Source organism: Amblyomma maculatum, chromosome 8, assembly GCF_055883805.1.
Source record: "Amblyomma maculatum isolate TAMU_Amacu chromosome 8, ASM5588380v1, whole genome shotgun sequence".
Taxonomy (NCBI): Eukaryota; Metazoa; Arthropoda; class Arachnida; order Ixodida; family Ixodidae; genus Amblyomma; species Amblyomma maculatum.
In genome coordinates this window covers 40773476-40798907 of record NC_139351.1, presented here as the reverse complement: position 1 = coordinate 40798907, position 25432 = coordinate 40773476, and the positions used below count along the sequence as shown (strand labels likewise).

The following is a 25432-nucleotide window of genomic DNA, read 5'->3' as shown; positions in this document are numbered from 1 at the left end:
AAATCAAGCATTAAATGTGGATAAACTGGCATACAGGGCGCCCGTTAAATGTCCTACCTTGAACGAGGAATTTCCTCTGGTGCACCGCGTGAGGTTAGAAATAGACATTTGCTAATAAAGTTCAAATAGTGCATTATAAGAAATGTCAGGTTGTGCCTTTGCTTTGACCAAAAATTATGGGATCCAATCCTGAACCAATCTTTTTTTTTTTTTTTTCGTTCTTGTGAAGGAACAACGTTCTGTTGAAAAAATTCCGAGAGGCACTCTCGAATCTACACTGCAGAAATGCGAAAGTCTGATCGCTGCTGATGCACATGGTGCATCAGCAACTGTAATCACTTGATAATGAACAACTATAATCACTTGATAATGATAATGAGACAAACAAGAGTTTTCTTTCATTATCATTGCTAATGTCATCATCGTCACTATCCCTAATTGCAGCGTCATTGTCATGGCTACTGTCATCCTCACCGTAGACAATGAGAATTATGATGTGCGCTTCACCATCCCAGGCATGGAGCAGTTGGTTAAAACGCTCGGCTGGGCATCTGAGGGACTGAACTTTTGAGGTTGATTCCCGGCGCAGAGAGAACTTTAAATACTTACTGATTAATGACAAGTTATCACCACTAAATTACTGAGTTACGTTGATGGCTTCATCAGTTTGATTGACCAGACTCCTGCTGACTAAAGTTTTCGAAATTGCTGCCTAACCGAATGTGGCGTCCCATTAGCTATAGTGGCACTAAAATGTGTGGCAGAATAGTGGCCGACAGTTACGAGCCGTTAAAGGTTTTCGCCTTAAAGAGGAGTGGCTGAAATGATGACCGCGTACTGTGATGCAGTATGTATCGTTGGACATCGGGTCGCCCCGATGGTGTGCACTGCGCGCGCGATGGAACTCGGTTTCACGCCTCGCACCTCTGGGTTCATTTTTTTTTTTTCTTCTCCATCAAGCCGTGTAAAGAAGTGCGCTCCGTCGTCTCCGCCCGGTTGGTTTCTTTGCCAGAGCAGCTTCGGCGGCAACGGTACGAGGGCGGCAAGAGAGGGTTATTTTTGGGCCCCCTTTTGGGCCAACCCTGCCTTTTCCCGGCTGCGCTGTAGGCTCGGAACGTCTGGGGCAAAAAGTGAATGAGGAGAAAAAAAAAAAGACGCCAAAATAAATAAATAAATCTTACTCACATTACGCAAAAAAAAAAAAAAAAAAAAAGAAACTTCGACCAACCCGGTTTCTCAAACATTTTTTTTTTGTATTTCCAAAAATTTTGGTTTTGAAAACGCTCTTCTCTCGTCATATTGCTGTGCACTTGTTTTTTTGTGTAAGTCCGCTCGGGAGTTGCGAGCGTTGCGCGTACCGGCGTCATCCTCCTGTCCCCGTCTTCGACAGTGCTGCCGGCGTTCCACGCTATGGGCGTGTCAACTTTTTCTTTGCTTGGGATCTTATTCGACAGCCGACTCTCCCCTCCCTCTTCCAGCTTGTGCTTCCTCGCCACGCTTCTCCCGGAGCGTGTTCGGGCGCTTCACATGTCTTTGACGGCCTCCAACCATCACGTCATATATGCGCCTTTTTTTTTTTACTAGTGTTGCGTGCGTGCGTGCGTGCGTGCGTGCGTGCCTGTGTTGGGTTAGGAGGGATGGACAAAGGAAAGGTCATCTTGCTTAATTATAGCTGGGCGGGTTTATAAGAGGCATGATTTCGCAATTAGATCTGGTTTGCCTTATTACTTGAGGTCTTCGTGCATTCTTTACCGTTCTTTTCGCTCTGACCGGCAGAGATAGGTGCAAACGAAGCGTGAATGGCTGATTCAGCTTTGGTACAGGGCCCCAGAGAAGATTTTCGGAGCACGGGAATTACAATATTGAAGGCTCCATTTTTAACGCGGTGGCCTTAAAGTGGCCTTAAAGTGGCCTTAAACCGAAAATCCGGCGCCAGCGTTGGTGTTATGAGCGAAAAATCACGAGAATGGCGCTAGCAAGCGGTAGCATGCCAGCCGACATGGCGGAGCACTGACTGCATCCAAGGTTGCCTGACATTTGGCAGGAGCTGCCAATTCGGTCGTCTCTTTTCACAAGAGAGGCTGATATCAGCATCAGGCTGCCAACACCTTTGGATTGACGGTATATCCCTAGGCAACGCAGGCATGTTCACACGGCTTTAAAAAAGCAGGCTTTATATGCAGGCTGGTAGCCTACGCTATCACGTCATACCCTTAAAGGGGGAGCTTAAGGGTCCCCACATATTTTTATTGTTTTTTTTTTTTTTTTAGCGGTACTAACTGTAGTCTGCAACATTTGATGCCTGCTTGCAGTCCTGTTCGCCCAAGAAACGGATGTTTTTGCTTTTTCTGACCTCCGAAAACGTTTGTATTCGCCTGCGCGTTTAGCGAGTGGGCGTGTGCAAATGTCTCAATGTACCTCCCACGCGTGGTTTTTTTTTCTTTCTCTCATTGAGAAAACAAACCGCTAGTCATGTCATCGTTAGCGGCACTGCTTGTCCTCCTTTTATGTGAATTCTGTCCTATGCGGGTCATGAAATTGAATTCTTTATCGGAAACGTTTGTATAACTCTTGAATTTGAACATATTCTACGGGGAAAGTAGACCCCACCATCCCTCAGTTGCATACGATGTTCACCCGGCGTTGTCTGGAGTCAATCTATTTCTGGCCAGACCTGACGGAATATGTTCATGCCATTTTTCGGTTACGGGCCGCCATTACTGATATATTAAAACATCCGCAAGCAAAACGCTGATTGCACTGCATATCACTCTTCATGTGTCTAAAATGATGAGCTTTGTTTTTCGGATCGCAACTCCAAAAAGATGCATTGGATGACATTACTGGCTTTTAGTGCATCGTTTGAAAAACGACATAAACAAATTAGGTAACAAGTTTGATATCCTATAATAAGACCGATTCTTTTCTATAGCTGCATACTGGGCAGACATGTCAAGGCATGTCATTCGGTTGCTCACACGACAGTTGCTGCAAATTAAACAGTGTGATTTGGAAGTATTTCTCGCTGCAACAGTTATTAGTCGCTACTAATCGTACCGAAAGCTTACTAGCCTCTCATGAAACGTCAATATGTTCCTCAGGGCTGATTAGTGGTTCCAATTATATTTTCTATATTATGCGTACATCAGTGATGTTCTTAAATTCCTAACTAGATCCATAGGCGGACAATAACAAAGGTTTTGCTTTAGTGAATGTATTATTTACCTGCAATTTTAAACACTGAACTTACAATACATCGGTATGGTACCGCCCTAAAGAAGGCTCAGGAAAACTAACTATTTATAAACTGATAATAAGGTCGCTCCACAACAGCCGTTGAGTTTCTTTGCATCACATTGTAGTCACTCTTGAAGTTTCTTGAGATAGCGTAGTTCACGCTCAAGTGGTGTCGTCTAAGGCGGGGCATAAATTTGGATAGCGTGTCGGGTTTAGTGTTAAGAAGATGCTCAAATGAGCATAAAATTAGGTTTGTGGCTGTCCCTAGACGACTACCTGCTCCGCGGGTTGCTTGTGGGGTATTTTCCTGCTCCGTCTATAAACGTTCTCGTGGCGACTAAACATTCTGTGGCTCGCCGATTGTCGCGTCACCTATTAGCACACAGGCAAACCGCATTTGGTCCGAATTCTGTCTGGAGGCTACATAGAGTCGCATCCCAGGCGAAACGCCGCATTTCCTCGCTAGAGAATATATTGGTGTCTGATAATTTCCGAAAACCGCGCGTCATTCGCTAAAATCGAGATAAGCAGGAAAGCCACGCGTACATTAGTATCGCGTCTTCCCTGATTTTCCAGCCACCGCGGCCCGCGCACTTTCAGCGCCGCTGCAAGAGCCTACCGCGGCGCGTTCTTCGACTTGCAATCTCTGCTCCTTCTGCCGCCGTCCGTTTCGGTTTGATTATTTACCCTCTCCGTACCGGGGTTGCTCCCTCCACTGGCTCCCTGCGCAACCTCGCGCCCACTTTGGTGATCTCTCTGTAAATACCTCCTTCTCGCACTGCTGCTGCTGCTGCTGATGCTGCCAGCGACCAAGAGGTCTATTCCTTCACTTTTTTTTTTGTCCTTTACTGCTTTCTGGCAAAGTTCGGTATATTTTTCTCTTTGCCCCGTTTTCTCTTCTGCGTCCGCTTATCTTGCTGATCGGCTTCTTCCCCACGGTGAAAAAATTATGTGCACGTGTCGTGGAGACAACTGCCAGAGGTCGGTCTTCAGTGGAAAGGAAAAGGAGGAGCGGAATGCGGAAGTCCAGGATTACACCTCGCACGGCGATAAACTAACTCGCCTCTTGCGCATGCGCAGTACTTCCGGGAAGTGCGGCTTTTGCGAGCATGCAAAGCCAACGGGTAGGACAGCACTGGTGACCAGCATAAGTCTGCGCAAAAAAAGCGACGCTGAGGACAACACCAATATTCTTGCGTAGTCAAATTTGAGCGTCTAGCTCTTCGAGGCTATATTCAGATCCGCCCGGCAACAGAACACGTAACTGCCTTGAAATTTATAGTTAAAAATTATATATAAATAATCTCTCTTCTTGATTCCAACTCCTCAACCGCTATCATGATGACGTCGAAATTGTGTTGGGCACTACGGCAGCTAGGGAGAAAATGGCGCCACTTCGATCGGAGATTTGGCGCACTTACGGTAATCAGAGTACGTTGACGTCCTTTGGTTAAGCGATCACTCAGCGAAAGGAAACAGAATCTGCCTCTCGCTTGTTTGTTTAAAGTATTGTGCGCAATTATCTCATGAACACAATCTCAATTACATGGTCGCTTCTATTACAGCCCTTCTTTACTTCCGCCGTCAACATCTCTAAATGCCATGCTGAAGTATAGAATTGCTAGGCAAAATATTATGAGAGCCCAAATATGATATTTATTTCATCATAATATCCCCTGTGGCGTCCTGAAGGCCACCGGCATGTTTTCAAACGGCTCGAAATATTGTTTGCGCAGAAGTCATGTATACAAACGGCTCGAAATATTGTTTGCGCAAGAGTCTGCTAGTTAGTTGCGCGATCAGCTTACCATGTCTTTGTAGACCTGGTTGGTTCATAGGAAGGGAAAGGCGCAGTATCTGTCACACTTGCTCTGTGGACACCTGAACCGCGCCGTAAGGGAAGGGATGAAGGTGGGAGGGAAAGTGGATAGAGAGAAAGGGGATATGTAGTGGAGGGCTACGGAGTAATTTCGACCACCTGGGGATCTTTAACGTGCGCTGACATCGCACAGCACACGGACGCCACTTCGTTTCGCCTCCATCGAAACGCAGCCGCCGAGGCCGGGATCCGATCCCGGGAACTCCGGCACAGTAGTCGGGCGCCGGAGTTTGTTTGTGGTGTCTCGGTAGAGCGCCTGTAGTCGCAAGAAAACGAAGGGCACGTGGCAGTGTACCGAGGTGGTGTTGTTTTCGTGGCTGTAGGAAGAAGGAAAAGAAAATGCACGGGCCTGCTACTGGCTCTGTAGCTGAGCCACCTCCGCTGCCTCGTGCAGACAGAAGAGAAAATAGATAAGAAAAAGAAAGACGGAGAGAAAGACGCGCGCCACAACAGCCGTCGTCCACCACCTACCTAAGCGGGGGCAAGGGCAATGACGGCATACAGGCAACTGATAAAAATTCAGTGGCTGGCTACCCTCCGCCGCAAGCGGCGTAGGGTAGCCCCCGTATAGGGCCAAGAACAGCGCCGCCCGCTTCATACCGAGGTTGTTGTTGTTGTTGTGGCTGCAGGAAGAAGGAAAAGAACATGCACAGGCCTGCTACTGGCTCTGCAGCTGAGCCGCCTCCGCTGCCTCGTGCAGAAGGAAGAGAAAATAGAGAAGGAATAAAAAGGAAGAGGGAGAGCAAGACGCGCGCCGCAACAACAGCCGTCGTCCACCACCGAAGCGGTGGCGGGTGCAATGACGGCCTACAAGAGATAAAAATTCTGTGGGAGGCTAGCCCCCGCCGCTTGCGGCGGGGACATACCTACCTGTCCCAGCCCCATCAGGGGAGAGGCCGAGGTGGACGGAATGCTACAATGCATCTCTGGGAAACGCCCAGCCGACCGAGCGCCTCGACCTTGTAGGGAGGATGTCTGCATCACTAATCACATCTACGGTGGTGCTGTAAAAATATATCGGTTTCTATGTCGGTTCAATTCGTGCTGTTTTCTTTAATACTAGCATTTATTTCCCGTTAAATTCTCTGATACTAATTCTAGGTTTTAGGGGGGGGGGGGGGGGGGTGGTAGATTAGTTGTACAGAATAGGGCAAAGTGCTTCGATTTTCCGAGAACCAAAACGCTACAACGCGACTTCCCTGTAGGACAAACACAGAATAATAAAATGTCGCCTAATGATTCGTTGGTAACGATGGTCTGCTCGGCAGCTGAAGAGGCCAGAAAAGCAAACAAAAATGTATGGCTGTCTGGAACGAGAACAGATAAAAGGAGAGAAGATACGAAACATCTATTGTGGACTTGACCGAATATGGCGTCAGCAAGGCAACACTACATAAAATAGACCTGCGTTACGAGTTCGAATTCAACTGTTCAAGTATCGCAGGTGGACACTAGACAATTGCTGTATCGGCAGCACCTTATAATATCTGAGCGAGAATGGTCTTGCACTTTTATTTTACTTCCCATCCCTTGACGGGAAGCATCTGGAATAAATAAAAAGAACAGAAGCTCAAGAACATTTCCCATTGACTAAAGAAAAAACAGTCATATTTGCAAGGTAAAAGGGAAGAAAAATGTTCCTTACAAAGTTCTGTTTTATCTGTCGATATAGACTTGGTAGCGTTCTCTACTTTCACAAAAATTAAATCTATACCCCGCAAAAGTGCACTTACTTACAAAAATTTAGTTTTCTACTTGCACAGTAACACGTTAATGTACTCGGCTTTATTAAAAAAAAGAATGACTTTGTACCCGTGCTTTTAAAAGAGAGAACTTTTTTTTTTTAATGAGCACATCAGTTTTTCATTAATTTTTCATGCTCCGTCTATAACTCCCAAAGGGCTACCACAACGCCACCGCTTGCTGTTTGCGTCACAGTTGTGGTGTCAGTCTATACGTTTATCCTTCTCTTTTTCCTTTAACTCTAAGCTAAGAATTCTATTATCCGTCTTTCCACGTTCACTTTCTAGATCCTGTTCACGACGGTAATATAGCATACAAATTTCTGCACAGTTCTCGCTCTCATCTCTCTCTGTCTCTGAACGTTTAGTCAGATTTTTTATTCGATTCAGCAAAGTGCGTCAAGCCTTTCTTTCATTAATTACCGCTGTCTTTCCTTCCGACAAGGATCCTTGACGAAGTTCGCTACTCGGAGAACTGTAAAGGCTGCCCCCAGTTCGTTTTTCTTATTTGTTCCAGTCTTGCGTTAACGAGAAGAATGCCTGGGTTTCGGGCACCTCTGCTGGATTCTCTTCCCGTTCCGCGCGCGCGTTCGTTAGGGAGAGTTTCCGAGCGAGCCGGAAGTGCAGCAAGCTAAATCCTGTTTACTCCAATTTGGCTGAACACGCTCTAAGGAGGCGGTCGATGCTAGTCATGTAGCGCGCAAGCAGCGTATTTCCGGGACTTCTGTCTGGTTCTTGTTAGGCGAAGGCGCCAGGCGCTAGAATAATAATAAAAAAAAAAAGATCGGCGCTGTATGCATGCAGGCGCACGTTGCTTTCCAGGCTGGAAAGTTTATCAAGCCCTGTGGCGTTCTTTCCGCGTTCTGTATGCAGATAAGTGTAAGCAAGGGATGCGACGCATTCTGCTCTCAACTTCTGAGACCGCACGTTATTAGCAGTGACACCATAGCTGCCCGTCTTTGGTTTGGTACGCCGCTTATGTGAAAGAAGTTAGCTCGTTAACTGCGTAAAACTAGCATAACGGGCCCCTACAGCTCAGTGCACAAATAGAATACACTGGGAAATAACGTAGTCGTCTGCGACATCCATGAGACACAACCCATAGCTGCAGTTTAGTAAATGAGATAGTGTACCATGCGGAAAAAGCTGCTCAAAGGAACCCTTATTTACGCCAGTAGGTAACAAAGCGACGGCGCTGCTGTCTCCCGCTATTGAACAGGTGCCTGCGTGTCGCTGAGCGGAGATATTATTGTGTAAGCAATACTATGTCAGGTTTCAGCCCGCGTAAACCCGGCCGCGGTACCCACGTTTGACCTTTCGAATGACAGCAGTTGCTCTCTTCAAACCGTCGGGTTAAACCCGGTCGGTAGCCACGCCGTACCGCAGAAGCAATAGAAGAAGAAGAAAAAGAAAAAGAAGAAAGAACAGAAAGAGAAGCTACGCCGGCTTTGCTGACGCAACTTGCTGGGTTTACCTAAAGCTAAACCCCAGCTAATTTTTAGGTCAGAGATTGATTGAAAACATGTAATTGAACACGTATTTGAAAGTTTGATAATTCCGCTAAGTGGAGGTGCTCAGCTAAGTAGCAGGCCCGTGCATTTTCTTTTCCTTCTTCCTTCAGTCGCAACAGACATCGTACAGCAGACGGACGGGTCTTCGTTTCGCCGATTGTTGTGGCTGCGGGAAGGAGGAAAAGGAAATGCACGAGCCTGCTACTGGCTCTGTAGCTGAGCCATCTATAATTGGTTCACAGGAAAGGAAAGGCGCAATATCTGTCACACTTGTTTCTGTGGACACCTGAACCGCGCCGTAAGGGAAGGTAGGAGGGGGGGGTTAAAGTGGAGAGAATGGGGAGCCGTAGTGGAGGGCTACGGAGTAATTTCGACGCCTGGGATTTTTTAACGTGCTGACATCGTACAGCACACGGAAGCCTCTTCGTTTCGCCTTCATCGAAACGCAGCCGCCGCAGTTGGGTTCGAACCCGGGTACTTCGGCACAGTAGTCTGGCGTCTTACCACTGCACCACTCCGGCGGACGAGCTGAGCCATCTCCGCTGTCTCGTGCGGACAGAAGAGAGAAAGTAGAGAAGAAAGTAAAAGAAGTAGGAGAAAAGACGCGCGCCGCAACAGCCGTCGTCCACCACCTAAGCGGTGGCGGGTGCAATGACGGCCTACAACAGATAAAAAAATTCGGTGGCTGGCTAGTCCCCGCCGCAAGTGGCGTTGACCTACCGTCCCAGCCCCGTAGGGCCTGCATCATCCACCCTTCACCACCTCTCTCGTTTCGCCTTTATCGAAACTGTGAAGTGGGTGGTTAAAAGAAAGGGCCCCGCCGGGGTGGCACAGTGGTAAGACGCCCGACTACTGTCCGGAATTCCCGGGTTCGAACCCGACCTCGGCGGCTGCGTTTAGATGGAGGCGAAACGAATAGGCGCCCGTGTGCTGTGCGATGTCAGCGCACGTTAAAGATCCCCAGGTGGTCGAAATTACTCCGTAGCCCACCACTACGGCTCCTCTTTCTCTCTTTCCACTTTCACTCCCACCTTCCTCGCTTCCCTCACGGCGCGGTTCAGGTGTCCACAGAAAACGAGTGAGACAGTTACCGCGCCTTTCCCTTCCAGTGAACCAATTGAATTGAATTAAAAGAAAGGCCCATGTATTTCACTCGCGGAATCCACTAACAGATCTCGCGGGCAACACACCAACGCTTACGCTTACGCATTTATCCGGTGCATACTCTGCAGTAATATCGAAACATTTTTCAAGTGCACACTTTTATTTTTTATATGGCCATCACAGATAAGTAGGCACCTTCAGTGTGAACGAATTAATTAGCAATTACTGAGTGCGACACAGCGGCGCGGCCGAATCGTACGCAGTTGCTAGCAGACTGCAACTGTCCCAGACGGCAAGAAAACACGACGACGCGCCTGCGACGCAGAAAATGCCGCTGCCGGAAAGTGGCGCGCGTTCGCCTTAGTTTTGTCTGTGACGCCAAAACCATAAGTGTTGTTTGCGGCCGACCGCTTGTTTTGTTCACCTACTGGCTTACCTTTTTGCTTTCAGGACTACACCTGTAGCGTAGCCTAACGTGAGTAGAAGCAAGAACTGTTTATTACGCGCAAATTACGGTGGCCTTCTGATTGAATCGCGTGCCTCGCAAACAGCGCTGCCATTTGCGAAAATTGTCCTGATGAATGCATTGGTACTCACGAGGCTTCCTCCGAGGCTTCGTCGTGTAGAAATAGTCACGGTACTTGCATGGCATGGAAGTGTATCTTATCGTAGTAGAAATTCACAAATACTACTGGCCACGGAGTCACGTGAAAGAGCGTTTTCATTTCAGACTTGCCTCTACTGCCACCTAGCGCTCACAACTGAATGAACGTTGCTGGGTGTAATGACCCCTGGTGCGGTATTCACTTGATCTGTCGATTAACGTCGTCATTTTTGTAGCGTAATGGTACCCTACGCTGGTCAAAGCCCAGTTTCGCGTGTGTTTGCGCCGCCCGTTAGGCGCATGCGCGTGACCGCTCGCACCAGCGTCTTCAAGAACGCTCGCGCTTCCTCCTCTTCTGCTGCTCCCTTCGAAAAGAAGCATTGTCCCGATGCTAAGCCCAAACTGAATTAACTGCGCAGAAATACACAATCTCGGAAAGTTTTCCTTGCAGATGGTCAATGTAGTGAGGAGAAACAAGGAAGGGTTCCCTGTCAGCACTGGCAATACGGCTTAAGCCGCACTGCTTGCACAATATCAGGACGCGAGGCACGGCATGATGACGGGTGCGTTACACAGGGCAGCACCTTGTAATTTTCACCGAATCGACAATTGTTGACGGCCCGAAGTGCCACTTGAGTTTTTGTAGCGTAAAGGTACAATATGCGAGTCAGAGCAGTTTCGCGCGTGCGCGCGCCGCCCGTAATGCGCATGCGCGAGAGCGGTGTGACGTCACGAGAGATGCTGATGTGTCGCCTCCTAGCCACAGCCGATGCGCGCTCTTCGCCGCCGCCGCCGGCATGTGCTCCTCTTCGACGCTCGACCTTTAGCAAGAGCCGCGTTTACGACAGTTGCGCCACACGCTACTGCGCATGCTTTACGCTACGTATATCCAAGCATAGCAGAGCTAAGCCACTGCCAAGTTATTATTCTGCAGAATCATAAACTCTCTGAAAAATTGTCCTTAGTCAGGAAGGCGAAGTGATATTAATGGTATTCCTGCGCGCGCCGCGGTGTTTGTGTTTAAGACGCTTAGCTACTTGTGTTTAAGACGCTTAGCTACTGTACTGGAGTACCCGTTTTCGAACTCGGCCGCGGCGGCATGCGTTTCGATAGAGGCGATACGGAGAGGCGTCCGTATGCTGTGTTGTTGTTGTTGTTGTTGTTGTTGTTGTTGTTGTTGTTGTTGTGGCTGTAGGAAGAAGGAAAAGAAAATGCACGGGCCTGCTACTGGCTCTGTAACGGAGCCACCTCCGCTGCCTCGTGTGGACAGAAAAGAAAATAGAAAAGAAAGGAAAGCAAGAGGGAGAAAAAGACACGCGCCGCAGCGCGTATTTGGGTTTGCTCGGTACGGTGGCTCCGCAAGGGACAAAACGACAGAAGAGACGAAGAAAGCGGGCTGTTCCGACTAGCATCTACCGCCCCCAGGAGCCGAGCAGCCTAGCGATTAGCGGCGCATGCTTTTTCAATGGGCGTCATGTTGGACGCGGCACTAGCTTGAGAAAGCCTATACTATACTACCACTACTACTATTACTACTACTACAACTACTATTAATATTATTACTATTATTATTATTATTATTAGTAGTAGTATAGAGGAAGACTCGTTTCACTAAGTTGGCACTGAATTGTCTGTAGGTAACGGCCAAATTAACTGGCTAAATATTATCTTCCCAGTTTTAATTATTAATGATATGATAATAATATTAATTGGTTCACAGGAAGGGAAAGACGCAGTATCTGTCACACTTGTGTCTGTGGACACCTTCATCCCTTGGGGTCCACAGACACAAGTGTGACAGATACCGCGCCTTTCCCTTCCTGTGAGCCAATCATTATTATTAAGAATAATTAAAACTGTGAAAATAATATTTAGCCAGTTAATTCGGCCGTTAACTAGACAATTCAGTGCCAACTTCGTGAAACGGCTCTTCCTCTATAATACTACCACTACTAATGATAATAATAATAATAATAATATTAATAATAATAATTCGCAGAAAAATATTACTGTGTATTATTGTTATTATTTAGTAGTAGTAGTAGTAGTAGTTAGTAGTAGTAGTAGTAGTAGTAGTAGTAGTAGTAGTAGTAGTAGTAGTAGTAGTAGTAGTATTAATATTATAATAGGCCCTCTCAAGCTAGTGCCGGCGTCCAACGTGACGCCCACTGAAAAAGCATGCTCCGCTAATCGCTAGGCTGCTCGGCTCCTGGGGGCGGCAGATGCTAGTCGGAACAGCCCGATTTCTTCGTCTCTTCTGTTGCTTTGTCCCTTGCGGAGCCACCGTACCGAGCAAACCCAAATACGCCGCCGCAGCAAAGGCCGTCGTCCACCACCAAAACGGTGGCGGGTGCAATGACGGCCTACAACAGTAAAAATTCGGTGGTAGGCTAGCCCCGCCGCAAGCGGCGGTGACCGAGCTGTCCCAGCCCCATCAGGGGAGCACCTTCGTCTGCTGTGTGATGTCAGTGCAAATTAAGATCCCCAGCTGGAGATCCAGGTGGACTTAGGTGGCCCAAATTACCCCGGAGCCTTCCACTATGGCACTCCATTTCCCTCTTTCCGCTTTAACTCCCACCGTTTTTGAACCGTTCTCTTACGGCGCGCCTCATGTGTCTTCTTGATGTAGGGTTTTTTTAGCGTGAACAAAGACATCAAGATGAACTACCAACTCGCCCAGCAGGAAGTTTTAATGAGGTGGTGCAGTGGTAAGACGCCCGACTACTGTGCCGGAGTTCCTGGGATCGAATCCCGGCCTCGGCGGCTGCGTTTCGATGGAGGCGAAACGAAGTGGCGTCCGTGTGCTGTGCGATGTCAGCGCACGTTAAAGATCCCCAGGTGGTCGAAATTACTCCGTAGCCCTCCACTACGGCTCCTCTTTCTCTCTTTCCACTTTCATTCCCACCTCCCTCCCTTCCCTTACGGCGCGGTTCGGGTGTCCACAGAGCAAGTGTGACAGTTACTGCGCCTTTCCCTTCCTGTGAACCAATTTATTTATATAGGTTCATGTGTACACAGACGCGTGACAGATACTGCGCCTTTCCTTTCCTCTGAACCAATTATTATTATTATTATTATTATTATTATTATTATTATTATTATTATTATTATTATTATTATTATTATTATTCCTAAAAGGAAAGGAAATAACGGAAGTGGGAGTGAAAGAAGAAAGTGGTGGCTTTTTAAAGGGGATCCTCAACGTGCGGCTTGCTGCTCCTGGCCCTACAGGGCTGGACATTTTAAGCCCCATCGTTTGCTCGCCTGCCACCGGCGATTGTACCCATGTAAGCCGTCATGGCACCCGCTACCACTTCTGTGGTAGACGACGGCTGTGGCGATGCGCCCCTTTCTCTCGCCTTCTTTTCTCTTGCCTGTTTTCTGCTCTGTCCATACGAGGCAGATGAGGTGGCCCCGCCGCGGTGGTGCAGTGGTAAGACGCCGAACTACTGTGCCAGAGCACCCGGGTTCGATTCCGACCGCGGCGGATGCGTTTCGGTGGAGGCGAAACGAAGAGGCGTCCGTGTGCTGTGTGATGTCAGAACACGTTAAGGATCTCCAGGTGGTCGAAATTACTCCGAAGTCTTCCACTACATCTCCCATTTGTCTCTACTTTAACTCCACCTTCCTTCCTTCCTTCCTTTACGGCGTGGTTAAGGTTTACACAGAAGCAAGTGTTACAGAGTACGCGCTATCTTCTGTTACCCCTCCATCGAACCATGCCGCTGTGGCAGGGATCTGATCCGCTCCCCTCCCTTTCCGCTCCTTCAGGTTCATAAGTCCAGCACCATAGCTACTGAGTGAACAGTGTTTTGATATTTTACCGCTTAATGAGAATATATAAAACCATAGCACATTGCTCGTCCAGTCATCAGTTAGGTGGCATTACCGCAGCATCAGGGAGTCGTACAGCGAAGCTACCTTCAACGAACTCGTTGGTTCTCATTTATCAAGTCCGGAAGGATCGGCCAAGAAGAAAATACAGGAATTATTAGCAACTAAAATCTACAAATCTGGGCATCATATAGCTGGTAGTAGTATTTTATGTTACTTCACTTGCTTTATAGTGACTGTGTTTTCTTTTTCGCGTTCGAGAAGTTCCTCGCTAATACAGCCTTAGTGCTGCACAGTCGACGACTAGACGCCGCTGCTGTGTTTATCGCTTCTCAAGGAATGTCTGGTAGATGGCCACCTGCCCTTCAGTTGATTCCAGCTTAGTTGTTTTGACCTTGAATGCCAGACAACAACAACAACAACAACAACAACTAAAAAACGAAATGCAAATCAAGTTGACAGAAATAAGAGATCCAAGTAAAGCGAACAGTCTGTTAAGTGGCCTTGAACAGCCACTTTGAGTATACAAGCAGTTAGTAATATGCTCACCCAGTTAGTGTGCAGTGTTTTTTTGACCACAAGTAGTGATTGTATTCTTTTACGTGGATACTGCACCACTGCGATTGAGAATAGGGCGTTTTGATAATTGACCACTTAAAGAGGTAAAATACAAAAACCGTGGCATATTTCGCGTCGAGTTGTTAGTTTCTGTGGCATTGCCACAGCATGAGAGCGAAGTTGCTGATAATAGAATGAAAACTAAAAAGAACAGATTAGCTTCGTGGCATTTATACTTTTATCATGCTATGTAAAAGAAGTAAATATAAAAACCACTGCGAGTCTTAAAAAAAAAGAGATTTAAATTGAAAAGAAAAAAATATTTTTGGTAATGTTCTTCACATGTCGCCGCTTCATGGTAGAACATCTACAGGTAGTACGTTTTCCTACCTCTGTTTTGGTCTAGTGTCTGTTTTCATGCCGAATAGACAGCTAGGGCTGGTCAGATTTCTTAAGACTCTTAAGTAAGCAGTTTGTAAAACGGTGTAGATGCTTTGGTCAAATTTTGGGCTGTAGCTAACGGATACGGAAGAAGAGAGGTATACCGTCGTGCATTGCTAATTCTAGCGAATACTACGCCACCGCTTTCTAGCAGAGAGAGGGATCCGTATTGATGTGGGAAGCGTTCTTTTCCATCTCAGTCTTCGGATTCACGCTGTGTATTTTCAGTTTCCTTTTACCGCTGCGTTCCGCGTGCGTCTTCGCGCCATCCGTGGTGTTCGTGGCTCCTGTTCTTTGGCTCCATCGTTGATAAACAGCCTTGCACAGTTTTCAGCAGAACGAGTTTCACGCGGGTTGACTGAGAATTTCGTATTTCTCTAAGTAATAAAGATAGCCTAAAACATGGGAATTTTTTTCATTTCAGGACATATTATCGCTTTGTAATATCGTATAGTGGCTACCTTTGCTGCGAAGTGAGAGTTAATTCCTAAGTGAATGCTATCTTTATATGTGTTTTGCCAAAACGGCAAAACAAATTAGATATATCGCTATCAACGGATCCATTTACAAGCACAGTGAAGTGACGTCAAAACTCAATGGAAACTCAGACATCTAACGCTATTATGCACTCCCACTAATATTAAAAGTGTGAAAACTCTGTTCTTCGTGACCTCGACGCCGCTTCTGGTATTCAAAGGCCGAGGGTAGGTTGTCGACATTTACGTATTCTGTTTTGAAGAAATGGCTACTTGCTACCGAAAAAGCGTCACATTAATCAGTAAGAGTGAGGTAATCTATATAGTTCTTTTTTTTTTTTTTTTTCAAGTTAAAATCGAATGATCGAATGTGACCGCAGCGTCCCTATGTGGCCGTAAGCTTCAAATGTAACAGGTGTTCCATTGCCCAACTACAACTACCGGTAGTGACGTGTATGAAAAAAGAAAAAGCCGGAAATCAATCGAAAGAAAGGGGAATGGGCGCATAAAGGCTTGCCGCCGCAGGCTACATCCTCTCAGCGACAGCACTGCACGGAATGACGGCTGTTCGCCGCGTTGTTTACCGTCTGGCCATAGAGCTCCGGGTTACGGCCTCGTTCGATCGCGTTCGCTGCGATCTCGGCCGAAAGGTGGAACGTTATTCCGAGAGAGAAGCGGCTTTAAATAGCGCTCGAGCCGACGCTCGCCCCGGCGTGTATCCGCTTGCCGCCGGCACCGCAGTTTTCAACGGCGCTTCGCTGCTCGGCAGGTGTGCGTGGGGGTGGGTGGTCCTGTCAGTCCGCCCGAACTGCGATGAATAAATCACGCGCAGACGGCGTACGGCAGCGGGAACCACTTTGTTGACGCGCTCCGGCTTCGGAGATATAGCGAGTATTTCGGACTGGAGCACCATCCGTGCAGGAGGCCTAGGGCCCACGAACGCGCACATAGGTACCCTGTCGGCTGTCGCTAGACGTGTACCATACTCTGTTGCAGCGCATTCAACGAGCCTTCGGCCCTTTTAGATTTCACGCGGTGCTCTAGTCAGGGATTATGATGCGCGGCTGCACGGATTTTGTATGCCCGCGGCTTCTCTTGATTTAGCTATTGATTTTAAAGCGTCGCGAATTCGCATATTTTGCTTGTATTATGGTCATGCGCCTAGCGCAGTTACTTATTGTCCTCGAGCTTCTTTCGGACGCGGAAATGAAGGTACTGTGCCGCAGTCTCTTTCTACGGCGACCTTTGCCTGATATCTCTGAGCCTAGCTTCATTGGTTATGAACGGCTTGGCAAGTCTCTAATTGACATAACCAGCGTTTGTGTGATCCGATGTGTTCGGTAAATAGGTCGTACAACGGGTCGCTGCCTGCGGAAGAGCCGTTGTCATCACAGTTTGCGCTGTCGTATTTTCGACAGCGTATTTTCGACTGCGCAAACTGCGATGACAACGACTCTTCCGCTTATCAGCTGGCGCTCATCGCCTTTCGTGTACCTGCTGCAAGGAATAGTCATTTTCGGAATCGCCTCGCTCCCTGTTCTCGTCCGCACTGTTCGTAGCGCAGTTTGCGTCGAAGACGTGGAGGTGCGCGAGCAATCACTTTTCACGCCGCTGTTCTCTGTCTGGGTAGTGAGCAAGCACGAACAGAGTGCGCTAGAGATGCCGTTGTGCGCGTTTTATGCCACATCTGCGCAGACTTGAGGGAGAAAAAAAAATAGAGCCATGTCGTGGATCGTGGAAGTGACCCCCTGATAGGCCGGCGCAGTTTACGCTCGTTGGATAAGGTGGCCTTTGCATCCCGTGACATTTCGCTCTAATCATCGCCACCATGATCAAGCGAACGGCGCCCACCGCAAGAAGTGCGTACCGTGCGTACCTCCCATATGACGCGAGAGCGGAAGTTACCTTTCTTCTTCTCGCATCCTCCTCCTCCTCCTCCTCGCCTGTTCAAGGTCAAGCGTGACCTCCGACAGGACCACGACGTATTGCCGTTCCCGGAAAACTGACCACGTGACGGCTCGCGTCGTGTGGTCCTGCGTATTGCCATTCCCTGAAAACTGCAGCAACAGAAGTGCCGGGTGGCGTCACTAAGAAATAAAACACATCAAAAAAGAAGTCAGTAAAGCGATATGTTTTTAGTGTAGATTGAAGTGTATAAATTAAAATGTATAGGCAGTAAAATAGTTTGCTGGATTACAATTGCGTAGTAATCCTCTGATTATGCCAGTTGCGCCCGTCGCGCAATCTTCAGCTCGTTGAATAAAAACGAATAAGAGCGCATTTAAAGACCGCACAACCCGTCGCTTCTGTGGCGCAATGGATAAACACCACGTACTTGATTGTAAGTCATGTGTTCGATTCCTGTAGGTAAGAAGTCTTATTTTTTAAATTCACAACATTAAAATAAATTATGACAATATTTCCTGGGGTATGTTCCCCTTTAGGTTTCATAGTACCATGTTTTCTGTTCTTAACAGCAGCAAAACCAGCCGCGAACGCCGACAGAATGTGACTGTATGACAACGGTTACACTCTACAATTACCTTCACCGTAATCTATTCCGGTCTTCAGTAAGTGTATGTTACCTTTAGGTTGCGTTCAGAGACAGCTCTCAGCAACAGTCGCCTTTTAACATGCTTTAAACTCTAACGGATTTACGCCGTGGCGATTTTTTAAGTTAACTTATTCAACGCCGCAAAGATGGCGCGACAGAGGCCACCGATGTGTTACGCTCTTTACAGTAAGTAATTTTAATTCATAAAACTTATTTAATTATATTGCATTTCAGATTTCATACTGCTCTTCATGCTTGAACAAAGCGTAAAGTTGTGTTTTATTTTTGAGTGACGCACCCGGCACTTCCGTTGCTGCAGTTTTCGGGGAACAGCAATACGCGACGGCTTGAAACCAGGCGCAGTATTGCTGTCGCAATGAAAGATCAACCAATATTTTCAAGCATAACTTCACGCTAACCAAAGCCAATACAAAGATCAACAGAGGGCTTGCAGATGCATATTCAGGTCGCGCATAGAAGTCACAGAAAAAATGTCCTCTGGTAACTCATTAAAGATTTCAGCTACATAAGCGCCGTGCCTTGCTTTCGCGTATCTGGTCAAACTCCGTGGTACATAATAGCGAAATGTTTTTTCTCAACTTCCGTTTAGGAGCATTATTACTTAAAATGTATGAATTCCAAAAATGGCAATTACATCACAATTACAAATTACTCGCTGTATAAAGAGAATGAAATGACGGAATACCTAGGATCTGAAAGACGTCCGGGCCGGATGGTATGTGATAATAATAATAATAATAATAATAATAATAATAATAATAATAATAATAATAATAATAATAATAATAATAATAATAATAATAATAATGATGATGTTTGCTTCAACATTTTTATACACATCCGGTCCTGCCGAAGGCAAAGAATTCTGGCTTGAGTGGCCGCGCTCGGCAACTGCTCACGCACCTACTATGCACTGTCGCAAAGACAGACAAAACAGGAACCAGGAAATATTCTCCGTTCAACAAAAAGAAAAAAAGAGGAAAAATGGCAGCATGACACTGGCGAGTTACCGCTAAATAAAAACGTAATTTTACCAGGAACATTTTCAATGTATTACGAATGTTAAACGAAAATATTTCTTTAGTTACTTGGTTAAGGACTTGTAGTACATTATACTTCCGAAGGCGCTTGCATTATCTGGTCTGTGCATTGGATAGTGCAAAGTAATCGTGAGTACGAAAATCGTGAATAGGAATGTCAAGTAGTCAAAACGCTTTTGTGTTGATATAATTTCCTGGCATACGTCGAGGTAATTTAATCAATCAGTTTCAATGAACAGACGGTTGAAGGCAGGCATTAGTAAAAATTGAGAAACAGTGCCATCATGATTTCGTGTCATACCGTGGTATATTACAAATTTAAGAGAGGATTTTAGTATGCTATTGACCTTCTTTCTTCTTAACTCTGAGAAAAAAAATGGAAGCAACAAGCTGTAGGCTAAGGCGTACATTATTTGCTTACGAATATCGTTACGATTTATCTAAAGTACCTGCTAGTAATCTGTTCGTTCTTGCAGCTTAATGAGTCGACGTTAGGCAATTATTATGTTGTTTTAAACACTCGGGCGGCATGAATAGGAGGGCTATGAAAAGCGGATGAGAAAATCTTGTTTGTGAAAAAAAAAAAAAAAAAAAACCGTTACGCTGAATCAGAAAAGAAATTGCATTCTGAACAAACACAGCCTTTATTCAAGCAATGCTCCGGCCTATAATGCCAGCCTGAGGGAAAAAACAACGTCGTCGTAGCGGACCTGTTAGAGAAGGTGAGATTAGCCGCCACGAGCCATCCAGCTCGGTGGTCAGTCGCCGTCGTCGGCCCGACTATCCCGATATAGAAAGATCTGTCCGTTAGGCCGCCGCCTCGGCCTTCGAACCACGCGAATGACGCATAGCCACGGGCCGAAGACGGCAGCCCGGCTTTTCTCGGCGGTGCTCCCCGTCGAACGAGAAACTTAGGCCAGCCCAGCCGCTATACGCGTATGAGGGCGGGTCTGGTTTCGTAGGCAGACCCCTCCTTCAGTCTCTAGCTCCCACCACCTTCAATACGGGGATATTTCTCCCCGTTATCCCGATTCTGTTTCGGCCGCTGTCTTCCGCGGGCTTCTTCCGCTTCCCGGTTTTTCCTTCTCTTGCCCCTTTCGGGCTGTTTCGGGAAATGAGCGGTGGCTGCAGCGGCAGCAGCAGGAGTAGGGTCGGAAATAGCACTCTCGTCTGCGGTTGCCAATGAAATGGACCACGGATTTTGTCTTCCTTCGGGAATTGGTGCGCTTTGCTATCCCCGAGTCAAGGAAAGCCGCGCTGTTAACCGCAATAGGCTGATTGCGTCTTACGTTCCTGTCTGCACCAATCTTTCGTTACTTGAGTGCAACTTTCCTGTTCGTGTGTTGGCGCGCTTTGTTACAATCAGCCGCCTCTTGCCGACCGAATAGCTTCTGGTAGAGAAGGAGTGGGAGGACGGATACACTCTACCATATTTTTTCCGCCTGCCGATCGCAGCGAAACTGGCGGTATCGCTGTCCTGCTTCATACCGCTTAGGCTGCAATGCATGCAGAGAACATATAGCACACCCAGTTTCTCAGCTTAAATGTTACAGTGACGTCGCCCCTTCTCACCAATTTATCAGCTTCGTGGGCAATTATATTGCCACATGTTTATTTACTAGCTGTTTATTGTGGACTCACACGCCGTTGGTACGGGCGTTCGAAATTGTATGACCCGTTATCGTCCTTCCAGTTATGAGTGACAACAGCTGTGGCTAGTGTTTAAGTGTACGCTCGCAACTGAACGCCTTTCACAATATCGTATAACAAAATTCCACTCACAGTCGTAGACACTTTAGTACTTGAAGTCGTATCACCCGTGGTACCCATGGAAGTCGCATCACCCACGGTACCCATGGAAATCTTATTACCCACTGTACTCATTGAATTCCTATAACCCACTGTACGCATGAAGGAAAGAAGCCAACAGTCGGCGAGGCCAAGGAAAGCATTGGGGATTGTACTTTTATGTTTTTTATTAATTTTTACTTCTGTAATCACATAAATTAGTAATGCATTCTGTTAGGGCGAAAGATAATTAAGCACAAAGTAGAAGGAAAAACAACGTGCCGATGGTCAGAACCGAACCCACGACCTCCTAATATCGCGTCCGGTGCTCTTCCAACTGAGCTATACGGCCGCTGTCCCACCTGCTACTTTCTTGGGTATTATTGTTGTCTGTATACGACCCTTGAGAGTGTTCACCTTGCCACCCTCAACCATAGCGGTGGTCTGTTGGCTTCTCTCCTTCATGTATTATAACGAGCACCCTCATTTCCCCTTCATTTATCCACTGTACGCATGGAATTCGTATCACTCACGGTACCCATTGAATTATTATCACCCACGGTACCCATGGAATGATTATCACCCACGGCACCCATGGAAGTCTTATCACGCGTAGTACCCATGGAAGACGTATCACCTGAATGTCTTGCCGCACTGTAGTATGCTCCCCTCATTCAGGTGTTTTGCCGTGTTAGACATCGGATGGCGGTAGCAGCTGACGCTCATGTGCCTTGTTCTTTGTGTGCAGCTTCCCAAATGAATGGCATGGACACCGGTCCGTCGGTGCAGTCGTCCCAGCAAAACGGGACGCTGCACGGCAGCGGCGGCGTCTCGGCGCAGCAGCAGAGCTCGGCCGAGGACTCCAAGACCAACCTGATCGTCAACTACCTGCCGCAGACCATGACCCAGGAGGAGATCCGCTCGCTCTTCTCCAGCATCGGCGAGGTCGAGTCCTGCAAGCTCATCCGCGACAAGGTCACCGGTACGCCCTCTCTCAATTACGCCTTACTCTAGACGTCGTTGCGCAGTGTTCTCAAGGCGTAGGAGACCCATAGCGCTGATCGTAGACCAAGGTTTGCAAGAAAATAGTTGATAGACCTACGGCAGCAGAATAATTCTTGTACGTCGCAGAGAACACACATGCGATGACACATTAAGTTAGTGGCTCGCAATGACTAGGTTATTAATTCCTCAAATTCGCTCTATCGACCTGCAAGTAACTGATTAATAGAAGCATTTTTGACTGCTTAAATCTCAGATTAATTGTGCATAAAATCTTGTGAACGTATTCGACACCCGTTCCGTGTCATATACGCATAGCTGTTTAAACAGGTGGCTCCCCTCGCAAAGTATGGAGCCACGGAGGAGTGCCGTTGGCTACTGTAAGTTACAATTTGGGCACGCTAGCGCTTTGAAGTAACCGGGACTTTTAATGTTCGGCTGAAACCGCTGTTCACGCACTGTCACGCCCCAAAAAGATTTTCTGAAAACTGTACTCAGGCCCAACTCGTATCCGAGAATTTGCCTTGTAAAGGACGCAGTTCTCAAGGCGATAAATGTAAAACCACATTGCGAAAATTTAACGAATGCAATGTGCTGGTTAGACAAGGGTGTTTCCACTTAATCGGGGAACCTACCTTTAAAGCTTGTTCTTCACGGTCCAGCTCAATTCAAGGGTGAGCTTCAAACCTACGTTTTACATGCAAGGCGCCAAATCACGGCTAATAAATAAACAGACGTCTGCTGGACGTTATTTTACCGTGTGGCACCCACGCTGAGAATGGGTGCCACTGAGAATGTCTTGCTCCAAGGCTCCTGGGCGTCAGGACTATAGTCGCTTTGGTTAAGACTGAACGCTTTAGCTGGGTACAAACAAGTATTGGCAAGTCGTCCACTAAGTGTAAGAGGGCACAGGATATAACTTTGTACACAAAGAAATATTGGTAGTGAATGAGTTGGAGAAATACCTGGTTTGGATTATTTTTTTTAAGCACAAAGTCCCACTTTTACGCTATTGATATAACTAGCTGAAAAAAGGGCACTTCGCGTTCTACGCAAGGCTAAGCGCTTGTAATCTATATATTTTTACTTTTGTTTGATGTAGAAAAATATAAGACCCAGAGAAGCCTTAATAAATACACGTTTTCCTCAATACTACGATTTGATGCCAAATTTCGTTTAAAATATAGTACCCTAAACTTAAAACTCGACATCCTTTACGCTCTGGAATTCTAGATTTATAGAATCTGAAATTAATGACAAGAGTATTTATGATGCATAACTTGGGTGAAGTTGTTGATTGTGAATAGTAATGCATTTCCGCGCGCCAACACCAACAAAGTTTGGCCGGTAAAATACAGTCAGAGGACAGCTGTTCAAAAGGGTAGTGCCATCACGATATAGAGTTTGAACCGGTTAGAAACTAATCTGAATACTGAACGGTGGTGATGCTGTGATACGATTAAATGCCACTGTGAGTACGCTAAAAGGTCCGAGCGTTTTAGTTCGAGAAACAAGGCTCGCACTGGAGCTCATATGCGCATTTGACATTGGTGAGGGAGCACAAGTGTGCCACGAAACCCGAACCATGTTACGTCGCCTAGAAATTTGCTACGTGCTTTATAAACGCTGAAGAAATTGAATAGGTGCTGGCATTGAAAGCCTTTGTTCACGTACATACAGAGGGTATAAGTATCACTCGAGGCGCGCTAGATCCTATGCAGATTGAGATATCATTTTGAAGATGCTGAAGCATTCGTATACTCACTGATTACGTCAACTGAACAGATAGCACAGCCTACGCTGTAACATATTTGTGTAGCTAGAAAATATATTTAAAAAAAACTTGTGCTTATTCTTCACAAGAAAATTGCAATGGCATTGTCTACTTGAACCTCTACACCTCCGCTCGTTTTCACCCGACTATCATGGATTAGATATTTGCTGGGAAGTCATCAATTAGTATGGAGTAACGAAAAAAAAAAACAAACAAAAAACGTTCCGTTTTCGACAGCTCGCCAACCAACACATCGCGTGGTCGGAACCAGCGTCGGCAAAGCCTAAGAAAAAAAAAACGACAGAATTGTATTTTACGAATAAAAAAGAACAGAGCGGAGTTATGGCGAACAGGTTTTCATATAGTCATAATCCTCGGAAAACCGCGCGACCCTGGGACACGCGAGGCAACCGTCTTCTCTATACACAGTTTGCGCAGCTCATCCCGGTTCCATTTCCTGGTTCAGAAGGGAGCTGTTGCTTCTCCACCGGGCTTCTTAAGATGGCCCTTTTGCGTAGTGCGAATTCCCGGTTTTATGGGCTTTTTGCTTTAAAATGTTTCCTCGAACATATAGTGCTTCAATTGGCGCCGCCTCGACCTTGGCAAGTTTATTTTTCTCTTGCACGCTCAACGATGCTGCGCTGCCACCGGTCTGTGCATAGGCTTATGGGAAATTCCGAAGGCAAAAGCGCCTGTCATATTTCTTCGGCCCGCCGTCTACAGCGTATATTTTTGTCTAGTTTCTCCAGCCCATTTTCATATCCCCCGTTGGCCGGGCAGCTCCTCTAGCAGTTCTTCCTCGGCGGGCAAACGGACGGGCGTGCGCGCGGCGGAAATTGGAAATAGGAGCTCCCGTTTTTTTTTTTTTTTTTTTTTTTTTTTCCCGGTATCCTAGGGAGCTGAGAGGCGACAGAAGAGCCGCGCCATCCAACTTGGCGCCACTGCTCTAAGCTCCTCGATCCTTTTCGCGCGCTCCGCGAGAAAGTGCGCCAAGGAGTCTGGCTTGAACACTAGGGCGCGACGAAGGGGTGAAGGAAGAAATAGCGGGAACGGAGAGGGCGCGAAGGTGCGACGGGATAACAGGAACTGCTCGCTGGACAGCCCGAGAGCTCGCGCTGGCGTGCGCGCATGAGCGTAATAATGCACGCTGCGGTGTCCCGTTTCTACCGTCTCTGGTGACCGTTTTGTTGACCGATCGCTGGCCCGCTGTGCTGGCGTTACGCTCCGGTAGATGACGCGGCAACCGTGGAGGCGTCGTGTTTGCTCTCGAGGCCTGGGCTTCGGAGATAGCGAGAACGGTCTTAGCGCGAGCTACAGAAGTGGTCTGGGGGATTTTGCGGCGAAACATGGGGAGAATATAGAGCTCATCGGTAGAGAGGGTGGTCTTGGGGTGCAGTTTCATGCTTACGTATGCGGTGCGAACCACGACGGTAGAAACGCGTGTAACGCGCTGATTTCTTCCGTACCATTATTCCTTGAGCTGAGACCAACGCCGGGGCCTTGCTTGCGATAGGCAGGACATTCTCCGCGAAATTGTGCGCTCGGGCTTGCCGAAAAAAAACATTGCGTGGAATGTGTGTAAACGTCTGGTCGGGCAGAGTTGACAATAAATGTAGCAAATGAATTCTTTGAAGCCCATCGTTTGCTTTAAAATTTGATCTAGAAGCGATTGGTACTATTACCACTTTAACGTTCACTACATGCAGAACTTTGTTGCTTTAAATAGGCATTAATGACAGCTGGAAGTTCGCCTTTATTGTTAGAGTGCGAGGTTGTACTGAAAGGAGCTCTGGGACGGACGGGGTGTTTGCGAAACACTCCGGTTAATTTCAAGATGGCCATTTCAAAGGTCTGTTTGAGGGGTGGT

At 47.1% G+C, this 25432-nt stretch overlaps 1 protein-coding gene across 2 annotated transcripts in view; it reads left to right on the top strand.

Moving 5' to 3' along the window:
- fne (ELAV like RNA binding protein found in neurons) overlaps positions 1-25432 on the top strand; it is a 173923-nt gene that overhangs the window by 81299 nt on the left and 67192 nt on the right. For both annotated transcript variants that reach the window (XM_084576232.1, XM_084576231.1), the window contains exon 2: positions 21538-21771. In XM_084576232.1, coding sequence (XP_084432358.1) covers positions 21538-21771 — 234 coding nt within the window. The remainder of the gene's footprint in view (positions 1-21537; positions 21772-25432) is intronic.